This window comes from Pimephales promelas, chromosome 11, assembly GCF_988280905.1.
Source record: "Pimephales promelas chromosome 11, fPimPro1.hap1.1, whole genome shotgun sequence".
Taxonomy (NCBI): Eukaryota; Metazoa; Chordata; class Actinopteri; order Cypriniformes; family Leuciscidae; genus Pimephales; species Pimephales promelas.
The window spans coordinates 20554102-20572133 of record NC_142779.1 but is presented as its reverse complement, the minus strand read 5'-3'; the positions used below and the strand labels follow the sequence as shown (position 1 = coordinate 20572133).

The following is an 18032-nucleotide window of genomic DNA, read 5'->3' as shown; positions in this document are numbered from 1 at the left end:
AATGTTTTGGCTTATCAGTGTATGTGTGTGTGTGTGTGTGTGTGTGTATGTATTTATTTATTAGACACACTGCGGTATAAGCACTTTGTAAGCTGTAACTAAATTTGCTTCCAGATTCGCTTTCAGCCCAATGACCACAAAACCATAAAGGAAACGGCGGATGAGCTGAAGATCTTTGAAGGAATCAAACATCCCAACCTTGTCCGCTACTTTGGAGTTGAATTGCACAGGGTAAAAAGTTGTGTGTGTTTGTGTTATGTCAGTGTCTGCTTAACAGTTTTGTTTTTTCATCATTGACTCTGCTGTTTGCTCCTGCAGGAGGAGATGTATATCTTTATGGAGTACTGTGACGAGGGGACGCTGGAGGAAGTGTCTAGACTGGGTCTGCAGGAACACGTCATCCGCCTCTACAGCAAGCAGATCACGACGGCAATCAACGTGCTCCATGAACACGGCATTGTCCACCGGGACATTAAAGGTCTTCATTTGAGCCAAGATTTCCGTTAGCCTGTCCTTCATGAGAGAATCAGATGTGTAAATTGGCTAGTCCGTTAAAAATTTTTATTTCATTGCATCACAAATTTTTGTTTTTCTTCTACTCCCCAGGAGCCAATATCTTCCTCACATCATCTGGTTTAATAAAGCTAGGGGACTTCGGCTGCTCAGTGAAGCTAAAGAACAATGCTCAGACGATGCCTGGAGAGGTGAACAGCACACTGGGAACAGCAGGTGAGAGGCTCAAAGTTGTGGTTTCCAGGTTTAAACACCAGAGGGCATGGTAAACTTTTTGAACGGGAGCGTGAAGTGACCTGAAGCCACACCTGGCACACCAAAACCTGTTACTGAAGATCTCAAAAGACTTTTTGTTGTAAAGCTCTGGGAAGCATGCTGGCGGTCGAGACTTTCTAGTTTTGACCTTCTGGTCTAGCCACTGATTTTGCTTGTTTTAACACGTTTTTTATCACCCGTACATATGTGGTGATTCATATCTCATGATAAAGGTTCACCAAAATGCTTCCTTGAATAGTTTTACCTTTTTAGTCTCCAAAAGTTTCTTTGCAGTGTTATGTTTATAGTATTTATTAATATTTTGAATAGGCTTTTATATTTTTTAGGTATAATTTTAGGTCAAGCTTTTTATTTTATTTTAATTCTGTTCTTTTCTAATTTTTAGTAGTTTTTTTATTTTATTTAGATTTTGTGTACTTCAGCTTGAACTTTTTATTATTTTATTTCAGCTTTATTTCAATTAATAATTTTTTTAAAGATAGTTTTAGGTAACTTACAAAATAAGTTTACTTATCACTAGTAGTAAATGTTAACAAATGGTATGAAATATAATTGTTCATTTTGAAAACTAAATCTATTTAAAATATTTTTATTTTGTTTAAGCTACAGTTAAGCTTATGAGCTTAACGCGAGTTGTAATTCGACACGGCACAGCGTGGATGAACACAATGTTTGAGGAGAGTGTGAGGCTGTCAGTCACCGCGCCGGTGTGGATACTGGCATTCAGAATCACAGATTATTCTTTTTGGAAGTATGACCAACCTAAGAATTTTATATATTTTCACCGGAAAATGTCATCTGAACAATTAAGAAACATCCACTTTTGTCCTGGTTCTGACATTGCAGTTAATTGCGCTGATTAAATCTAAAAATCGCTTATCATATCAGCCAAAACCGGGCAAATTATACTTTGTTCTCAAATTGTTAATGTTAACAACGTCAGCATAGCGTGACTACATGTAACGTCCTTCTGTTCCGATATGTATCCTCGTTTTTGCATGGGTCCGGTTGCAGTCTCTTTTTTTCTGTAGCCAATCTGAAGTTGGAACGAAGTCTTTTGCATTTTACAGCGGATGAATCTGTTGTCACTGGTGATTGTCATGTGAACCTTTCTGGATCCGCCATCAAATTGATGAGTTTAATTATATCAAGTGCTGTGAGAAAAGGCTATAAATCTCCACCTCCAGCATCCTTACGCTCAATATAGCCATCTAGTTGAGACTCCTTCATTATGTGTACAGATGTGACGTAATGAAGCAAAGACATGCTCAAATCTCCTGCGGAAATCCACCAGTACCATTGGAATTAAAAACGTTATTACAAACTTACCGCTTTGAATCGAGCTTAGTCAAGCAGATCGTTTCGAACACTGGCTGGTTATGTATTTTGGAAAAAAATTAAGCTACAACAAAATATAAATATAAATTTAAATTTAGATGAAAACTAGAAATTTGAATTACTTAAAGTGCAACTGAAATAAAAATAAAGCTAAATAGAAATATGAAAAAACTAAAATGACAAAAGCATGTTAATTGACAAACTAATTTTTATCTTTTTTAAATAAAATTAGAAATAATACTTAAATTACACTGTCTGGCATCTGTAGCATTGTGATGATTATCACAATTTTTTTTTTTTTTAATTTTTAGCATACATGGCTCCTGAGGTCATCACGAGAGCAAAGGGTGAAGGTCATGGTCGTGCTGCTGATATCTGGAGCCTTGGTTGTGTTCTCATAGAAATGGTCACTGGAAAGGTAAAGCCTGTTATATATATACGTGTTTCATGCCCATATTTGTTTGGTCTTGTTCTTTATTCATCCATGTACCAGCATTTCCCCCAAACTGGTTTGAGGATAATGTACTGTGAAAACACACCCTCGCGTGAGTGCCAAATCCTGAAAGGAATTTTTTTGGGCTTGCCTACAAACACAAACACACAATGAACCTATGTTCATTTTTAAAATTTGCTGATGATATTGTTATTCTGCTGACTAAAGATAAGAAATGTCATTATCCAGTGGCGAGTGATTTTATGACATTGTGTGACGCTGCCTTTTTGCAAGTAAACGTAAAAAAGACGTATGGTAATTGATATTAGATCTAGTCTTTTGCCGCCTCAATCAACCAGAGAAAGGTCAAATGGTGGAATGGGCTAGCAGTTACAAGTACCTTGTGTTTATCATTGGTACTAAGCGTTGTTGAATTAGTATGCAAAAAGGCCAGCAACGGTTACACAGAAGCTCTCTACTTTTAATATCAGTGGGAATCTTGTGACCATGCACTATAAATCTTCTCTATACGCTGTTGGTATGTCAATGTTAAACATTGAAACCCATTGAATGGCATTGTCAATCAATATACAGTAGTAAGACTATTGCCATTAAGCAGACTGGCTTATCAAATAGTTTTGAACGGTTAGAGAGTGTAGTTTCTTGCAGATTGTACTTCCACTGTTCCATGAATTTAAAATCCTTCTTTCTGGTATACATTATAGTATGCCTAAACTTAAATACAATCGGTATAGACATTCTTTCGTTCCCACTGCTGTAAGGCTTTTAAACTTGCAAGGTTTCAGAATGTTGTTTGTGTGTTTTGTATGATATGGTTACAAATTTTATGCTACACCAAAAATCGACCTTTGCACTCATAATAAACTTTGATCTTGAACTTAAACAACTAAACTTGTAATGCTGGAAAGGTCTTCCTGAGACATAATTACTCAAATGTCCACCAATTACGACAAAACAGGATTCAGTTTGGATATTCACCAGTATTGAAGTTCATTCGTCTTGTATAACACCATCATTTAGCAACAGTGTGTAAACTGAAAAAAAAAAAATTCTACAAATATCATGTCACTATGTAACTCATGTTCCTTCCTGTTTGATTGTGTAATTCAGAGACCCTGGCACGAATATGAGCACAACTTCCAGATCATGTATAAAGTGGGAATGGGCCACAAACCGCCCATTCCTGAAAAGTTGAGCACAGAGGGGAAGGACTTCCTGGACCATTGCCTGGAGAGTGAACCGAAGCGGCGATGGACTGCCAGTGCCCTGTTGGACCACCCCTTTGTCAAGGTATGAGTTCTCACCCAGCTTTCATCCTTAAGCCGACTCACGGGGGTCACACATTTGATGGAAATGAGGCAATGCTTTGTGCCAAATTTCCAATCTGTTACTCAGAAAACATTTTACACACTCATAAAAGCATTAAACCAAACACTGACAAAATAAAATTCTCATTTTGAGAAATAAACCAGTGATTTACTTAAATAATGCACCGAAATTTTGGTCGAAATCATTGACTGAAAGCTGTGTGGATTCTAGAGCTAGGTTGACAATATCGATTTCTCGTATTTAATGGATCTTCATTTTGATGTCTATGCTGTTTTCAGTTGATCCCTGAATAAAAATTCTCAAAAACGTCATTTTTAGCACGCCTACCATCCAATAATCACAATAAGCTTTGTTACGTTTCATATGAAAGGTTCTGCCAATTTTAGAATAAAATTCAAATGTTTAATATCTTTCACAGGCTAAACATCTGTCAAGAAACCAAATTATGACAGCCATTTAAATGTTCAAATTCCAACAACGAATTGAAGAAACATTTATATCATTAAAACATTTTTGAGGTTAAATGCAACTCAGATTTGATTTAATTATTAAATAAGCTTTACTTTTGGATTCTGGCTGAATTCATTTAATTTTGGTTTGGGTGTAAAAATCATTTTGGGTCATCACTAATTTACTTAGACAATCCATCACATGCTGTCACCTGATTGGCTGCTAGAGTGAGGTTGATAGAAGTCTCGCATCTTTTCAATTGCAGGTCTGCACGGATGAAGAGTGATGGGGAGAACCTGCATTCTCTAAACGTTTACAAAAATGCTAGCACTACTTCACACGGCATGAGGAAAGACGAAGGAAAAACAGACGCGCTCTGCTCAATATGAACCCTTTGCGACATTTAAACAGGGCAAGTCTTACATGTACAGTAACATTAGCAAATGGGATGGAAATGCCGTTCGGACGAGTGTGTCATGTACATACTGTAAGAATAGGGTTACGGTTTTTCTTTGTACAAAGCATATTGTAAAGCTGAAGTTTAATAGCCATTTTTTTGGTGAATGAGTCACAGGGAATACATGTTAGTAGACCCAAGTACATTAATTCAAGGGACGTTCTCCGCACAAAGTATCAGAGAATGGGAGATGGAGGGAGAGTTTGGCATTGACTGACTGTGTGTGTTCACTGAAGAAAGCATACAAACCTGGGGCTAAAAGTCACAGTAGAGAAGGTTTTAAATTTTTTGTTTTCTTAAAATTGTATTTTTGTTTGCCTTGCTGCAGAGCCCACTGTTAACAAGTCATATTTAAGCCTAAAAGTAGTAGTTGCGTCGGCTCAGCCTCGTGCTGGGCAAGGCTGTGCCTTTACGATCTGGGTGTACGAGAGCATAATCAACCAATGAGAGGGAAGAGGCCAGTCTGACGCCGCCTTTCTGCTGCTGCACTCGGACGGGTGGACAAACATGCTCTTACGTAGGCATCAACTGCTGGTTCTCTGCTCCTCCAACAGTGTTTGCAATATTTAAAAAAAGAATATTAATAAACAGACAGTTTTTTTAAATGGCCTACTTGTATCTTTATGTAAATAGAAATGGTGAAATACAAAGTTCTGGCATGAAACGCTAGATGGCGCAAGCTAAATAGGTCCTTTTACTCACCAGTTCATAATCATATCGTTATCTATAGGGCGCAGCTGATTGGTTCCTGCCGTATCAGTAGCCAATAAGCTCGCTGCTCAACCTTAAAATACTTGGGTAGCATTTACCTTAGCTTTCAGAAACCATCCACATTCCCTAGCTCCACCTGTATAGATCTACTACAGGTCATTCATGTATGCTATATTGTACAGCAGCAGCATGTCGTCTATGTATTAGCAGCAGCGTAGCAGATCTATTCCACCAAGACCAAATATACAACATTGTCATACCCTTTACCTTGCCAATCACTCCGAGAGATGTCATGACAGAAGTCTTTTTAATGATTGAAATGTCTTTCCAAAAGCTTCATGTGACGAGTTCCTCAATTTTCACTGCTGATTGCCATTTCCTGTTGTGAAAGTGCCCTCATCACAGTACAGTAGCATGATCTTGTTTCCCTGGTGGGAGACAGTCTCTCAGTTATTGTTCAACTGCACCTCTTTATTCCCGTAGTTCGAACCCTTCTCAATCTCTGTCTGTCCGATCATCCAGCGGATTCCAACTGACACTGAAAATAAAAGCAAAAATCGGTCAGCGCAACAGCCAGTCACATTAGCATGCTCCATACCTAAACTATAGCTACAAGCACTGTCTACAGTATATCATTCATTAGATCAGTGGTTCTCAATCAGGGAGCGTCTGCAATCTTTTAAGTTGGCCACATCACATATAGATGAATTACTTTAATACATTAATATGTTAAAATTCTAAAAAGGACTATATCCCCCTGTAACCCCCTGCATGATATATTCAAGCTGAGAAATAAAGGATTATTTCCTTCAGCTGAGACACTTCAGATGTGCGCTGTCCACCATGATGATTTTGAATTGCTTGAAATTTGATTGGAATCACTTACAAAAAGGAAAATACAGTTAAGTGCAACATGTGCAGTGCAAGTTTGTCATAGGCTACATAAAATTATGAAGAGAACATTATAATTGTGTGCTTGGGACGTGGCTTTTAATGGTTTTGTTTTTGTAATCAGAGTCAAAAATTTAGAATTAGCGCCCAATATATCCAACCTGATCACACTAAATGCATCTTTATAGCACGCATGTGTATTGTCATGTAATTTATATGTTAAAGTGAGTTTGCATTGGTTGGTTAGGGTAGGTTTAGGTGTGGGGTGGGGTGTGTGTCTATTATACGTTTGGGTAGAATTAGTGGTGTGGGGTGCATGTGTATTACACGCAAATGCACGCGAAAAACGGTCTCATTTGGACGTGAAAACTCATTTTCGTGTATAAATTACACAACAATACACGATGCGTGTTATAGAGACGGATTTACGCGAGAACAGGCTGATATGTCGGTTCTATATATTGAATTGTCGGTTATCAGCATTGGCCAAAATTTTCATATCGGTGCGTTTCTGATTGTTTTTAGTGAAAAAAAAAAATGAATGAATCTTCTAGAATCACAAAGAATTGTGGTTAATTTAATATGGTTCTTCTAATAAAGTTGGAATGTCACATACAAATAGAAAAACTGAAAATGTTTGTAGGGGAGGGACTTAGGAAATAGGTGTGTAATCGAGTCTGAAAGGTTGAGAACCACTGCATTAGATAATGGTCATAATTCTAAGGGTTCCCACAGACATTGAAAACTTGGAAACAGGGAATTTTAAGCCTGGAAAAGTCATGGAAATTATGAATGTTGATTTTTTTTTTTTCTTCCCCAAGTTATGCTTGGATATCATCACCAATTTTAAAACACGTTTTTCTCAGTAATCATGAAAATTCTTTGGTCAACCGGTGTGGGAACCCTGTACTAAAAGCAAAGGAGAAATGAAAGCTTCATTTGAACAAAATATCAATTATACATGATTTCTCATAGTATAATTGAGTCATGTAGTTCAACTTAAGATTTGTTTTTGTGTGCAATTGGTGTTTCGATTAAAATTTTACAGCTGAAATGAATCTTAAAACCGTTCTCACACGCACGCTCTGATAATTAAGGGCACTTTGAATGCATTAAAAATTAATTTATCCATGCACTTATGAAGTGACCAGCATGCGGTAAATCCAGATAGAAATGTTTGATATACTTACTGCCATAGAACCTAATCCGCCTCCTTTATATTTTTATGTTTTGAAAGAAAAAACAGATTGGAGTAAAATAGCAGCAGTATTCTTAGTTGCTGGAGTCTAGCCCACAGAAATATCTGCTGCAATTTTAAAGGTCTATTTCTTTATTTTGCTATAGTATTTGTTACACCAGTCTTGTTAATGAGTAAGAAAATCCCCATGCCCTTAAGCCAAGTACCTGCAAAACAGAAGACAAATGTACAGACGATGGTGGAGATGGACCCTGACAGCAGCAGTTGCAGCAGGATCATGAAGAGAGGGTAGACCAGCAAACAGATCCAGAACAGCCAGTTCAGCAGGGCCCAAGGTCGCCTCGGGGGGTTCGTAATGGGACCTGGGAACCGGCCTGTCCGTGTGTAATGCTCTTGGAATTCATCCTGAGTGAGACGACACACACAAAAAAAATCCCTTAATATCCATGTTCACATGTTCTAACCCTGATTACCCTCACTGTCCATGTTACTGTTCATGGGAAATTGCTTTACTAGAGCTAGTTTCTAGTTGGCTGCATCCTATTAATAAGCAAATAATAACTGAAATGCTAACACCAGCACCAGGGGTTTTATCATTAAAGGGTTATTCACCCAAAAAAATTTAATTCTGTCATTAATTATTCACCCCCATGTCATTTCAAACTCGTAATATCTTCGCAACACAAATAAAGACTTTTTATGAAATCCTAGAGCTTTCTGAACCAGCCATAGGCAGCAAAGTAATTGCTACTTTCAAGGCCCAGGAAAGTTAGTAAAGACATCATTAAAATAGTAATGTGACTACAGTGGTTCAACCTTAATTCTATCTATATATAATACATATATATAATATATATATACATACATACATATTTACACACACTATATAATAAACATAAATAATGTAGAAAAAAGTAAGAAAAAAATAAGAATGCGACATGAATAGGGTACTTTTTGTGCGCAAAATAAATATAACGACTTTATTCTACAATTTCTTCTGTGTCAGTTCTTCTGATGCTGGTCACGTAAGCATCACAACAAATCAAGTTATGCTGGAGCCGGCCAATAAGAAAGCTCTAGGATTTCATCCAAAATTTCTTAATTTATGTTATGAATATGTATGAAGGTCTAACAGGTTTGGAACGACATGAGGGTGAGCAATTAATGTCAGAATTTTAACTGCTAAAAATTAATTGAAATAAAATATTAGATAAAAAAAAAGAAAATGTTGCCTTGGCAACAAGCTGAAATAAAATAGTTCTAGAAGTACAATAATTACTCAAACTAAAATAAAGCTAAAGGTAAAAATAAAGTAAAAGATAAGTTGACAAAAGCATATAACAATTATTGAAATAACAATAATACTGAAAAAACAAAAAATGAAACAATAATAATGCTATATAAATAACACTGATGAGCACAAATAACCTCCAATTTAGGCAGGTAGCTAGTGCACTTACTTTTTCCTGATAGAGTTTGTGGAGCCAGGCCGCACATTCCGACTCCTCCTCTGGGACCAAATCCAGAGGAATTCGCCTAACAGACACAAGGAAATCCATGATGGTTTATCTTGATCTCACAAAGGACCAAAGGTCTTAACTCTCAACACATTCATAAGTGAAACTAAAACATTTATAAATTATGGAGATTGCATTTTGAACTTTGTTATAGCAGTAGACATAATCACAGAGCATTTAATGAACAACCTTTTGTTAAATATTGCAGAAAGGCCGTGGTAAAATTATTCTTTCTTTCATTCTTACCTCACATATAAATCAGCATGGTATTTTTTCCCATTGAGCACCCCTAGTAAAGTTGGCATTTCGTTGTTTCTGAAATTAAGTGTAGTATCGTACACAGCAGTAACTACAGAGAAGACACAAACCAAGTCAGAGAGACAAATACTTGACTATGTATGCCTGTCAAAAAGACTTCTTTCATTTCATGTGTTTACAGACATTTGAATAGCATCAAGAAAGTGATATGCCTTAACTCATTGGAAGATCAATAAAAGCACTGCTGCTACGGGTTTATCATTACTTAATGGCCAAGAAGCTCTCACCCTTTCCCCTGAGGTTCTGGACCGTGATGCAAAAGCCCTTGGTCCGAGGAAGAAGGTGATACTTGAGTTTGGGGAGACCTTTCTTCTCTGCCACCTCCATACTAATCTTGTGCTTCTTTTCTGTGAATCGTGTGCCCTCACAGTGCAACAGGAACTATGAACGAATCAAACATGAAAAGAACATCAGCCACATAAGAGATATAACAAAAGACAGAGCAATTGCACTAGAGTTGTTTTAATCAAACCAAACCTGCCTTGGTGTATTTCTTAAAGGAGTAGTTCACTTTAAAAAAAACTTTTGCTGATAATTTACTCACCCCCATGTCATCCAAGATATCCATGTCATTCTTTCTTCAGTCGAAAAGAAATTAAGGTTTTTGATGAAAACATTCCAGGATTTTCTCCATATAATGGACTTCAATGGGAACCAAACGGTGCAAGGTCCAAAAGACAGTTTCAGTGCAAACTGCAAACTGTTCAAATGGCTTTAAACGATTCCAGACGATAAATAAGGGTCTTATCAAGCGAAACGATCGCTCATTTAAAAAAAAAAAAAAAAAAAAAGTTTCAGTTTTATAAGCTCAAATGCTCACCTTGCTCTGTTCTGTGACGTACGTTTGTGACTCTCGTGTTCGAACTGGTTTATCAAAATGAATGAATCTTTTTCCAAGTCGTTTGGTTCATTCAACGAACGAAATGAACAAATTGACTCGGAAAAAGATTTGTTCATTTTGATGAACGAGTTCGAACAGGAGAGTCACGAACGTGCATCACAGAACAGAGAAAGGCGACCATTTGAGCTTATAAAACTTACATTTTTTTGTTGTTTTTTTAAATGAGCGATCGTTTCGCTTGATAAGACATCGTCTGAAATCGTTTAAAGCCCTTTGAACAGTTTGCACTGAAACTGTCTTTTGGACCTTGAACCGTTTGGTTCCCAGTGAAGTCCATTATATGGAGAAAAATTATTATATGGAATGTTTTCATCAAAAACCTTAATTTCTTTTCAACTGAAGAAAGAAAGACATGGACATCTTGGATGACATGGGGGTGAGTAAATTATCAGCAAAAGTTTTTCTAAAAGTGAACTACTCCTTTAAGAGTTCGGTAAGATTTCACCCAAAAATTTACTTTTCTTTTAGTGAATAATGACTTAAATGCCACATGGGCTACTTTCAAGCTGATATATATATATATATATATATATTTTTTTTTTTTTACTTAAATTGTCATCACATGGACAGAGTTGCCTCCATATTGTTCCAAAAATTCTCCTTTGGTGAACCACAAAAATAACAGCATATGAGGTTTGAAACATGAGCGAACAGGTGAAACTATTCCGTCAACTAATGAAAATCTGAAAATCGGTGAAATCTGAAATGTAATAAAAGTCAGTGATACCAGAGTACAATGTGCAATAAGATTTTTACAAATATACCCAAAAGTTTTCTGGGTAATCGTGAAGGTTGCGCAGGCTCTGCACTACATTCTTGCGATCCACTTCCCAATTCCTTTTGCAGAAGACGATCTCCAGGAAGTACCACATCAAGCCAATCACAGGAACAAAGGAAAGTTCCTTTTTTGCCAACACCTTCGAACTCTGAAAACAGAATATGATGAAAAACGATTGTGTGGCAGTACAACATATGTCTTATAATGAAGATATTAAGTCTTAAAAATGAGTAAAACACATTTAAAAACATCATTCTCATTTAGAATCACACATCTGTTAACCCTTAAATGCATAAATGTTTTACCAATCATTATTACATATTCGGGTCTTTAGCTACCCGGATCTATATCAAACACGGATGGATGTCTACCTGTCGCAATAAAATCAAACTCTCCTGATATTAGAGTAACAATAACAGAAGAAGATAATAGGGCATATTTTGTAACCTTTTAGAGCTTGAAAGTGTTCAGTTTAAGCAGATGTTTTATACTATCATCACCATCCTTGAAACTTCCCAGTTTATTCCCAATCTCACACAGTACCATTTTCAACACTCTCAAAGTCAATATTTTGATTGCTGAGAGCTTCTTTACCAGATCCACCATCAAGTGACAGTGACACTAATATTTGCTCTGCAGTAAATCACTGAGCCATTTCAAGTTTGCTGATGATACTTCCTATTCTTTTGTTTTCTGCCTGTGGAGGGAAAGGTCAATTCATCACTGTGTATCAGACATTGCCACCTTGGGGAATTAAGGTGTATTGCACTTATTTTGTTCTGCAAAAAAAAACACTGTTACACACCTCGGGTCGTCAGCGACCCAATACAATTTTTTACAATAATGTATGGGAAAACAGTCATTCTTTTATAATTGTATTATTTTTTCTTGTTATATTGTTTTTAATGAATTAATTGAGGAATACTAAGATGACTGCTGTACAGTATAACTTAAATGGTAGTGAATTTCGTATCGGGTCACTAAAGACCCGAGGTATGCGTTTAAAGGGTTAATGTGTGGGAAAGCTACAGTATGTTTTTTTTTTCTTACCCCTAAAATACTAAATCGATCACAGATGGTCCAGCCGGTCATAAAATCGATTTCAAAGTTATGATTGAGGACAACAATGGCGCTTTCTTTGCCATAGAGTGAATAGCTTTCTGGATCTGTGTAAAGTGTGCATTCTGTCCCAGACCACCACTCCAACAATGCCACCAATTCTAAACAAATATAGAAAAAATATACAATTGAATTATAATGCATATATTCATAATGCAGAGTGAATTTACATAATTATGAATCTGCGTTAGTCCAGCAAGCTAATCATTAATGCATACGTGTATACAATAGACATTAAGGCAATTTGCAGTTTTCAATAATATGCATTTCCTGTTTTGTTACCCTCATTGCAAAAATGAGGTTGTCAAACAGGAAATAATGGTTTCAGGTGTTGTGTATCCATTTGCTAAATAGTACAATACAATCTGTTTTAACCAGGAAAGACATGATAATCATGATCTCCATGAATCAATATTGATACTATTTTATGTGATTTGTTCACTTCATGCGTCTTTTTTCAGTGAGGACAAAATAAATACTGGAAACTTGTTGCATCATGCTTAGATACGACAGCATCTTTTCATTGGAGCTTTGCAGGACTTACGACTAGAAATGGAATAACCCAATCTGCAGTTGATCTTGCGTGCGAGCTGCTTGTTAATGGGCCACAGTGGTAGAGTACAAAGCTGCAGCAGGTTGACAATAATCCCACTGACCAGGAACACATAACAGATAATCAGATGGCACAGCAACTGAGTTTTCAGCACTTTAATGATTCCCATCCTTATAATGTAGTTTTCACTTCACCAGTCACAAAAAATCCCTGTGCAGAGAGAGAAAAAAAATAATATAAATAACTTCGGAAGCTCTATCATATTAACCAGAAAGCTGGATGGTACCTACCAAGATATATTGTATATGTGAAACTGTATTTGAATTATGGAAATCTATCTGAACCAATATTAAAATCACATGGTTGCAACAAATGGAATTAAGTTCCTGTTTTTTTGGTAGGGCTTCTTTTACACATTCGAATGTTGATGAAATTGTAAATAGTTTAGTTCTATATTTCCCAAAGGCTATTTGTATGGTCTCGGATAGTTGACCAAAAAAGGAACAGTGTCATTATTTATTCTTCTTCATGATCTTTCTTACAATATGCAGTAGTTGTTTTCAGTGAAGTAAAAAAGTTCTGTAACAAAAACAGGTAAAAAAAAAAAAAAAAAAAAAGCGGTCAATTTTGACTCTAGAACCTGTGTGACCAGATCATTGAGCCAGCAAACCTTTTTTCTGATAAAAAATAAACCTCCAGAAACTTTCATTTGGGTTTGTTAGTTAATAAAATCCCTTAAAAAAAATCTAGCACAGGACAGTAGCTAGACTGTCCCGAGGACAACCTTTGTCCAACCTTTGTGAGGAATGTGCTCTTTCTTGCTATGTGTGAATGCTCCCTTTTCAATAGTAAATAGTTCAGAAGCAATGTTTGCATGAAAACAAGTGGATATGTGAGGGTGCAGTGGATAAGACACATGCCTTTGGTGTGAGAGACCCGGGATCGAATCCACAGTGAGACACCAATATGTCCCTGAGCAAGACACTTTAACCCCTAGTTGCTCCAGAGGCGTGCGACCTCTGACATATATGGGTGATTCTCCAACTACAGGCACTTTTGTGTCCTTGGCCTTTTTTTGTAAATAAATAAACAAACAAATGCACAAATACATTGTCTTTATGAAGTTCATGCTCCATCATCCTAGTAACCACCAAATCTGGCCCCTGTTTTCTTTTTAAAATGCTTTTGCAAGGCTGTTTATTAGCAGATTTTGCAGTTTTATGCTTGTCCCCAGCCCAGACTGGCCCTCTTTGAATGTTAAAAATACATATTAAAGAATCGATAAATTTTTTTTTTAACATGTTTGTCTTAAGGACTAATAAAATAATATCTTACTAATCGAAATTCCATATGTATATCACAATTTTAAACTAATTTTGGAATAAAATAAGTCTGTCCCCAGGTTTTCCGTCATTTCCACCTCCCTCAACAAAATCCACCTTAATACATCCCAGATAGCAACTGACTCCGGAACGGATCTGCCGCGGAGGTAAGAACAAGGTCCAGAACGGAGTCCACTTGCACAACGCAACAGATCCGGTGTTCTGTCGATCTGTCCTACCTTGTCAGATTTTCCTACCGTAGCGCCAAATTAGCCATATCTATCGGTTCATCCTACCTCGTCGTAAAATCCTCCTGAGCGTTTCTGCTTCGCGTCTGTGACTAAGTTACATAAAATATTTCTGTGTAACTTTGCCGAATTTTCTTATTAGGCCATGTTACGGTGATTTTACAGTGCAAAGTAACGTTACCTCTTCAGATTGTCCTATGAAATAAACGATAGGATGATTTTACAGTGCAAAATGCCTCATCAGATTGTCCTACCAGTATGAAATAAATGAGTAGAATGATTTTACGTTAATGTTTTCATGAAAAAAATGCTAATATGAATTTGCTTTGTATGAATGTGAGAGTAAACAGTTCTCATTACTGCTATATATCTTTGTATAGTAATAATTGACAAAAATAGTGAAAAACTTACCTCAGATGAAGAAGATCTCGCGCAAGTAGTAAAATATTATGGGCGTGTTGTTCAGCGTGACAAAAATTACGTATTATTGATGTGCGCATGCGCAGTAAGCCTTGGTAGGACAATCTGACGGGTAGGATGGAATGTCAGAACACCGGAACAGATAAGGATTGCGGATCCAGACTAGATCCACGGCAGACCCTATCCGGATCCGATCTGGACCCGTTCATTTCGGTCTGAAAACCTTTCAGATCACTCATTCAAAACTAGTAATCTGGCCAAAACTACAAAAATATTTCAAATCTATTGGTGGACCAACATTAGATAGACTGCCCACTAAACAACATGATGTTCAAAAGATGTCTTTTCAAAGTCTTTGTCACAAAAGTCGGATATTGAAAAGACGTCCACTGAGGAGCCAGAATTAAAGTTTTTATGACGTCTTTTTTTGACGTGTTCTGCACGTCTGATATAGACTTTCATCGAACCTTCGTACAAGGTTAAAAACTAGTTCAAATGTATCAGCATTCAATTAAAACTCATGTTTATATCAATGTAATTTCCTTACATTGTTTAGATGAGGTTTAGATGTTGATATGTTTCATTTTAAGTAACCATTGTGGAGATCAGTGTTTGCTTTAGTTGGTCTCTTGGTCCCAATTTTTCTTACTTTAACTTTTTTTTTTTGGCTGTTGTAACTGTGTGTTTGTATAACACCATTGTTCTGACAGAGAAAGCCAAGAAAAAGTAAGATTGACTGTTATCAGCTCCTTGTTATATTGTAATAAAATACATAAATTAAAAAGTGGTGGAAATGACATCTTTGAAATCGCTCTTCAGAAAAACTGTTAAAAATAATAATATTCCATGGAATTCTAAAACTGCCCACTATTATATTGTGTTAGAAGACAAATTAATGAAGCTAGGAAGATTGTTTTAAGTGTGTTTTAAGAGAGTGAATTTTCCAAAAACTCACAGTGCCAAAAGTGCTCCTAGTTGGAGAATCACCCATATAGCAATTGTAAGTCGCTTTGGATAAAAGCGTCAGCTAAATGAATAAATGTAAAACTGAGGAGAATATTAGAATTGCTCAAAGCGCTGAATGAATCCTGTCCCTATCATAATTGCAACTTGAATTGAATTTGAATCAAATATTGTTACCATTTCAAAAATTTGTGGTACTACGTGTAGAAATGTACTCAAATCTTTTTAATCGGTTAATTGATGAGACCAATTCAACTTCCTTCACTGATTTAACCCTTTGAGGAGGATCCCGTTAAATAAATACCTGGCTGGCAACAAATGATTATTGTGCGTTAAGAACTAGTTCACCCAAAAATGAAAATTATCCCATAATTTACTCACCCTCAAGCCATAGGTGTATATGAAACCCCCCGAAAACCCCCCCGAACCGCAAACTTAAACTAGCAGGTAGGCAGCAGCTGCCGGTTAAACAAAAAAAGTAACTTTTTTTTAAAGAACCGATTAGGCTATAACATCTGATGTACATTCGCGGTATATTTGTTACAGTATCAAATAAATTATCATATTTCTGCATTCCAGTTGCATGTTTCATTGTGTTTGCCTTGAGCATCCAGACTCCAGAGTGAACAGACAGACATTGAGAATATCGACCACATGTGGATCGCATACAAAGAACAACACTTTCTTTCAACAGAAGACAAAACCGCCGTTGTGTTAAAATTAACTTACCTTTTGTCCCTTGCTCGCGCTGTAAGTAGTAGTAGTAGTTAGAGCAGTCGTCTCATCGTATGGTGGTGATGATGATTAGAGAGCGCGTGAGAGATATGAATCTGAATGATGTTTAAGTTGGACGGGCTGATGTTAGTTTTCAAGGTTGGTATATTGAGTTGAATATGAGAAAAACCACACCCAGGCACCAAGACGAGGAGACGCTGCCTGCGTGTGCGAAGACTGACTCAAACGCTGGAACGTGGCCAGTGACTTCAGAAGGTCATTATGTCATTTCCTCTGCTCTGTCCAAGGCCAACTCTTGCACACTTCTATCTTTACACTGTTCACTTTGACCAGCAGATGAACATAATTGGCAACAAAAGGGCATCACCTTAAACGTGGGGTGTGCTAGTTATTCTTATATTTATTTAACGCACCATATAGGCAAGGCAACTATTTACATTCCCTTATTTGTATCATATCTGTAGATGGGTCAATGGCATGACATGCATATTTTTTGTGTCCAAGTGCATTATTTATTTTAAAAATACTTTGATAAATTCGTGACATATATCACTTTATTGCTACAACCTATTTAGTTTTAACTCAAAAATATCAGGTGGTGCAACTGTCTGAACAAATAAACAAACTATTGGGAAACTTTTTAAAATGGTGTCTTATCAAATAAAAAATAAAACAGTAAATACGATGGCATAATTTTAGGCTTGAAACCTTTCATATAAACAATTTTTCATATAAATCTAAAAGTTTTAAAGCAGTTGAGATAATTGAAAAACTTAAGTCATCTGTACTCTCAAGTGTCAGGGTGGCACAACTGCAAACATGGCTCTTTTTTATGAATTGACAAGGTAATAATAGAAAACATGGTAATGTATCATCCAGATGACCTTGTGGATTGAAAAGGTTTGTAGATCTCTCTCAAATACTGGTAAAAACGGCTGATTTCAAGTTGGTGCACTCTCCACGTCAGGTGGTACAACTACAGTAAATTTACAAACATTTATTTGGCTGTACCCCCTGACATAAAATGTCACAAAATGAATTTAAACTCTTTCAATTTTATTTCACAATTGTAATTCAAACACATTGTTCATGACTGTTCATGACAGTTTTGATTTTGTTTTTAAAAACATCTTTTACGAAGCTTTATTTGTCAATGAACCATACACGTATATTTTCTATTTTCTATATTATGTATTTTTTAAATATTTTTTATATATTTTAATTTTGTGTTCACTTAATTATATCTTTTATCATCTCTCTTGTCGTTGTCATTCTGTGTTAAAGTTCCTTTTCTTTGTAATTAGTAAAAGGCTCTTTCTGTACAATCCCAATCATCAGAACAATTGCGCCCTCTACTGAATTTGAAGGGCTAAACTGGGCTTTATTTCAGAGACAGAAGAAAACACTGTTGAAAAGAAACTTTTTTTTAATGAGAGAAACATAAAGGAATGTTTTCTGTGGAGAGAAATACTTGATAGAATATTAGCAGATATACATTTTGCAATAGAGTAAGCATTAACATACTTTTTGTGTGTGTGTGT

At 36.3% G+C, this 18032-nt stretch overlaps 2 protein-coding genes across 9 annotated transcripts in view; one reads left to right on the top strand and one right to left on the bottom strand.

Moving 5' to 3' along the window:
• The window catches only part of map3k4 (mitogen-activated protein kinase kinase kinase 4), a 37031-nt gene extending 31609 nt beyond the window's left edge, over positions 1 to 5422 (top strand). For all 7 annotated transcript variants that reach the window (XM_039656246.2, XM_039656245.2, XM_039656244.2 and 4 more), the window contains 6 exons: positions 115 to 231; positions 319 to 478; positions 607 to 729; positions 2439 to 2545; positions 3692 to 3871; positions 4626 to 5422. In XM_039656246.2, coding sequence (XP_039512180.2) covers positions 115 to 231; positions 319 to 478; positions 607 to 729; positions 2439 to 2545; positions 3692 to 3871; positions 4626 to 4646 — 708 coding nt within the window. In that variant the 3' untranslated portion in view covers positions 4647 to 5422. The remainder of the gene's footprint in view (positions 1 to 114; positions 232 to 318; positions 479 to 606; positions 730 to 2438; positions 2546 to 3691; positions 3872 to 4625) is intronic.
• A 396-nt stretch (positions 5423 to 5818) lies between these two features.
• agpat4 (1-acylglycerol-3-phosphate O-acyltransferase 4 (lysophosphatidic acid acyltransferase, delta)) lies at positions 5819 to 16730 on the bottom strand. Of its 2 annotated transcripts, XM_039656250.2 has the most exons (9): positions 16486 to 16729; positions 12795 to 13013; positions 12182 to 12351; positions 11118 to 11279; positions 9680 to 9833; positions 9381 to 9483; positions 9078 to 9153; positions 7824 to 8022; positions 5819 to 6066 (listed from the first exon to the last, which is right to left on the bottom strand). In XM_039656250.2, the coding sequence occupies exons 2-9, from the start codon at positions 12970 to 12972 to the stop codon at positions 5975 to 5977; spliced, it is 1134 nt and encodes a 377-aa protein (XP_039512184.2). In that variant the 5' UTR covers positions 12973 to 13013; positions 16486 to 16729; the 3' UTR covers positions 5819 to 5974. The 2 variants fall into 2 exon arrangements, with proteins under 2 accessions (XP_039512184.2, XP_088973287.1); XM_089117161.1 differs by lacking the exon at positions 12182 to 12351 and having other exon boundaries at positions 16486 to 16730.
• Between the last annotated feature and the right edge of the window lie 1302 nt (positions 16731 to 18032).